The 5659-nt window shown below is 28.0% G+C and overlaps 1 protein-coding gene across 1 annotated transcript; it reads right to left on the bottom strand.

Moving 5' to 3' along the window:
- Window positions 1-2985: 2985 nt before the first annotated feature.
- Window positions 2986-5062, bottom strand: OCT59_024627 (uncharacterized protein; the record flags this gene model as incomplete). Its single annotated transcript, XM_066132886.1, has 5 exons — window positions 2986-3840; window positions 4013-4042; window positions 4135-4373; window positions 4453-4768; window positions 4850-5062. 5 exons carry the CDS (start codon window positions 5060-5062, stop codon window positions 2986-2988), a joined length of 1653 nt encoding a protein of 550 aa, XP_065991565.1.
- Between the last annotated feature and the right edge of the window lie 597 nt (window positions 5063-5659).

Below are 5659 nucleotides of genomic sequence, written 5' to 3' on the forward strand. Positions count from 1 at the left end.
TCCCATTGGTCAGAATTCAGAAAATTGGACACTTGCGATAGTAAGAAATTGTTGGAAGGAACAGTGAGTAAGTTAGTGTTGATTTGTTGGGTAGAATTTGTTCCATGTTTGTGGGGAGATGTTATTTATTCGTACCTCTTCTAAAAGTCGGTAGAAAGTCATATCATGCTTCACCTCAATCCAAAATTCATTTGGTTCTCGGTTTTCCTAAATAATTATGAAAAATTACAGATTATTTACATAGTTAACATTGTGTTATTAGAGAAGTGCAAATAGAGGTCAAACGCGAAAAGTTCTTCATGCGTGCGATGTTCAGAAAATATTATGTATATATCTCATGTGAGAGTGTCATGATTTGATCATAAAATTCCGTTTTTTCCTAATATAAACATCCAAGTGATCTGTGTTATCAAACATTACGTAAAAAAAATCATTTTTCATAAAAAACGTTGGTATATTACGAAATTTTATTTTAATTTCTTACTTCATTAGTTTTAATTAAATTTACTATTTATTAATTAAAAAATTTTTTTAAAAAATATAAATAAGACACTATTAGGAGTAGGAGTAGGATTAGGAGTAGGATTAGGATTATTAAATAGATTAATTAAATAGATTACTAAATAGATTAATAAATTTACAACCATTTTTTTTCCAAATTCGCCTAGTAAAATCAAAAATTATACCTTTTTTATTAAAAACACTACATGATATAACACACACAAACCATACATAATAGGAAAAAAATAGTAGCTGTTCTATACTACAAAATTGTGATACATCACATTATCACATTTACACAGTAACTCGGGAAAATTTTACTCGGAGAAACTCGTGATATGTATATCTAAATAATATCATTTTTATTCCGTCGTATAATTTCTAATAATAGAATTTTTCAATAAATTTATGAATTTAAATAGAATCTTGGTTTAAATTTTTCCATATTTGCAACTTGAACATTTTTTTGAGTTTTTGAATTTTTTATGTCATTTAGACTAAAATGCATATAAAAATTCATATATAAAGCGGATACAAGAGAATTTTTCTTTCTTTTAACAAAATACTTTCTTTCCTTTGGGCTTCTCTTCTCATATAATTTTTTTTTATTTGTGTATTTAAACATTTAACAAACCAATTGGAGGGGTTACTTGACTATTAAGTAAGATTATTCAAAAATTTATGAAAATTTCGTTAAAAAGTTATTTTTATAAAGCTGTTCTCCTTACGATCATTATGATTACTTTCTTCTTCAATATAACGTCAATAATGGATTAATTTATATAATAAAAAAAAATTTCTCGGAAGTCTTAATCCCTCTTTTTATGTACTGTGTTATTAATAACTCTCATAATGGAAAATATTGAAAGTAAAAAGAAGGAATAAAGAAATATTTACACAATGAAATTTATTAAGTGAATTTATTGGTACACCGGAGTCGATCGAGTTGAATTTTATTTCGATATTTCGATGTGTTTTAAAATCAAATATTTTTTGACACGATAATCGTTCGAGGAATACTTATCAATTCGTACAATATTATAATTGACATCCACCACATACATGCATGAATTGTATTTGCGCATCTTTTAACCACTGTTAAGTCAGTTCTATCAGAAAATTCGTTCCACTGGATAAAAATAATTTTGAATAATTTTAATACGAACTATTTGCTAATTTAGTACTGAAAAAATCTTTTGATTTATTATTACACGATCGACAACTGATTATTTTTTTGTAGTACAAAACAATTCACACTATACAATTAAAACGTGATTTACTGTTGGTATATTATTTATTAAATAAAGACATAATTTGACTCAAAAGTATTGAACTAAACCGAACGATGAGGACAAATGTTTTACGCATATAACGTGCTTTTTTTAGTAAAATTATTATTAAATAGCGAAATCTTGGAATTGTTTGTGAAAAAATTTAACAAAAAAAAAAAAGAATTAGTGGAATTAGATCTGGTTGTTAGATGACGTATCAAAGAATTTTCTGTTTTGTAATCAACATCATAGTGAACGTTGCTATAACTCTTTAAGAACAGATTAATATTGAAGAATATGTGAAACACCGGTTTCTTCGATTGTTGTTCTTGATTGAAATGCACGGTTAAATGTGACTGTACAAAACGAGATACACATAGTCATATGGAATAAAAAATTTAATAAACGGGTTCTCATACAATCTATCATATAACCATATTGCTTAGTGGGGAAAATGATCCTTCCGGCCAACTTACCTAAGGCTTTCTAAATTTATCTATTAGTCCTAAGAAATTGGCTTATAGCGTACTGCATGTTATCGATAATTAAATATAATTACGGGTTCTAAGAAGCAGGCACAAACGTAATTTTTCCCCAAAAGAGAATAGTTCTAGGCAATAGATAATTGCCTTGTTTCATAGCAACCAATAATATTCTTGTACGACCAATCTGATATTATGACTAATACATATCACGTAATTCAATAAAATTGGATTTTCACGTACGTCATTGGATGTCGGTAAAATGGATACCCGTGAACCTAGCCAATTTAGGATTTTTTTTTTTTTAAATTGATTAATACGCACAAAGGTTTTCATAGATGTATACCAACTGGTTTTTTATTATCATGATCAAACCGATGGGGTCTTCATTTATCCATATTTTGTAACCGGGAATGCTTTTCACGGGGTCTCCCAAAAATCCGACACCAAAATCCCGATAATTGGTTGACACGGTCCTATTTTAAAGATTTTTGATCATCAAAAAAAAAAAATCATTCCGTTAAAATACTGTTTTTCCAATAGTATTTTTTTAAAAAAATTTATGATCATCAAGTATTTGATAATAACGTAAAATTTATAATATAATTATAAATTACTAATAAATTTGGTAATATGTTTAAACTTTTTATTCAATAATAAATTTAAAAATAATCTATAAACTAAAAAAAAATGTGTCGTGTGTATATATTTTTATGTTTAAAGCGAAACTTTTATGCTTGCTTTGATTTTTTTCTATCAAATAAAGAATTTGAAGTATATTTAATCAATTTGAATGCAATTCCAATAAGTGCAAGAATGATAATAAATAAAACTCCATAAACGTCAAGATTATTTGCTTTAATAAATCCCATTCTAGACTCAGCAGGTATCCATTCTTTTAAAAAGTCGTCATCTAAATATTCATTTAAACCACTACTATATAACATATATTCAATTAAATCGGCTGCTCTATATTTTCTATTACTATTAATTCTGGCTAGATATTTCATTCTCTTTGAATTCTTCTTTATATGCTCATCATTTAATAAGAAATCGATTTTATTTAAAATATCTTTGACATCCAAAGCATTTTTATTTATTGATAATGCTATACCGGCTGATTTTAATTTTTGAGCGTTGCCCATCTGATCACCAGCAAAAGGTAACACTAACATAGGAGTACCAGTATAAAGGGATTCATGAGTACTTCCTGCGCCTCCATGGCTAAAAAATAATTTCGTATTGGTGTGATTAAGTACAGCGAATTGTGGTGCAAATTTTGTAATATGAATATGTGGATGTATATTATTTAAGATTGGTAAAGTTTGAACTTGTGTACCATCAGTAAAGGTTAATGTTGGATTGAATTCATCTTTTGATGTCTCAGATAATGCCCAAATTACACCATCAACTATTTTATTGTTGATTGCTTCAATAAGTGATTGTAAAATTTTGGTGTTATTCTCGATAGTTGCGAAGAAACGTGTACCAAAAGCTACGTATAAAACTCGTTTGTGTCCATTTATAAAATCCGAGAGTTCAGGCGTAAGTGGGGGATATTCTTCTGATAATACTGGTCCAATTTCCTATTAAATTGAAGAATGAAAAAAAATTAATCTTTTATAATTTTTGCTAAACTTCATATAACAATCCGTCCATCATCCGCTATAGAAGTATCCGTCAGTTTAATAATCCGAAGGATAAGTCCTTGAATATCCTCAGATTTCGGACGGATTTAACGTACGGATCATTAATTACCTGAACATTTGGTGCCGTAGATTGTGGTAACTTTAAAATAAAAAGAAAAGACCATTATTTTTATGAGATAATTTTATCTAGTTTGTTGAACTAATTATTAAAATTATTAAAATGTAAATTACCTCAAAACCGAAGAAAGTATCAATCAAAGCTAAGGAAACTTTTGGCACTATTTCCGATACCGATTTTATATTCATTTGGTCTCTTATGTCATTTAATTGACGCACAAAAGGCTTATAAGCATAAGCTATTTCTAAAGGTTGTATTAAAGTACACCTAAACCTTTCAAAAAATGATTCATTTTCTAATGAGATATTACAGCCGAAAATCGGATCAGATTTATATGATTTAGGTTCCATCACTAAACAAAAGAGAAATTTTTTTCGTTAAGTGAGTTTTGCTATTAAAAAAAAAAGGAAAATATGATTATTTATAATTACTTTGCATAGATGCAATAAAACCAACAACAGGTTTATTTAGATTATTGCCAACATCTATGCAAGCTTGGCTTGCCAAAACGTCACAAATGAATAAATCAATATTATTTTCTTTAGCAGTATTCTTGAATTTTTCATAAGTTACGTTGTAGGCTTCCGTAGCTAATCTCATAAGATGTATCAATATTTTATAATCGTCGTTGTCTTTATGAAGGTTACTACTATTTTTGGGAGTCAGGGTCTTAGATCCCAATGTGATTTGTTTTAGACCTGGATATTCTGATGACGGTTCATATTTTCCTGTTGTTAATAATATTACCTATGAATCGAGAATATAAATAGGAGAAACTTAGACCGACGACCAAACCATTATCACGTAGAATAAAAGAAAAACCCTTACGTTGTGGCCTCTTTCAATCAATATAGTAGCGACATCTAACACTGGTTTAAGATGGCTTCTTCCTCCAAGAAAAGAACCGACCAAAATATTTTTAGGCGAACGCTCTATATCAATATTTCTAGGAACGTAATCTTGCGCCACGGCATTAACGTGGACTTGATTTAATAATAGGATGAGTATCGGTAATAAGAAAATAAGATTTTTATTAATCATTTTGATGTTTAATTTGATATTGGATATATTGAATCCAATAAAGGTAAAAACATCGCTTTATTTATACGTATTTTTTTTTATACTGATCGATTTTAAAATGCAAAATAATTTATTCGGTCAATCAATATTCCGAATTATTATAATACTTTCCTTTCAAGTGATGATCTTTGCATTTTATGACAAAATATATGCATAAATTCAGATAATAGTGAATATTATAATTGTTTCAAAAAAGGAAAAAGGGGTTTCTTTAAATTTAAATTCTAATGATTAATGAAATGAACCGTAGAACAAATTTCTTTGATTTATCCGATTACGGATCTTTCATGGAAGGTCTTCTGTTTTTTATCTTGGAATGATTTTGGTTGATATGTTTTGTATCTTAAATTTATTTTTTGCAATTTGATGTAAATAAAATATTTAAAAATAAATTCATATATAATTTACTTGAAAAAAAAGAATTCAAACATAATATAAACACATGATTGTTGTTGAAATGGTGAGTCGGATAAATTCATGTCAGGAGTTGGGTAATTTCATGTCAGCCGGTTAATTTTCATGTCTCGGTAAATTGGATATCCGTGTAACCGCTGCAAT

Source organism: Rhizophagus irregularis, chromosome 5, assembly GCF_026210795.1.
Source record: "Rhizophagus irregularis chromosome 5, complete sequence".
In the NCBI taxonomy this organism is placed as follows: Eukaryota; Fungi; Glomeromycota; class Glomeromycetes; order Glomerales; family Glomeraceae; genus Rhizophagus; species Rhizophagus irregularis.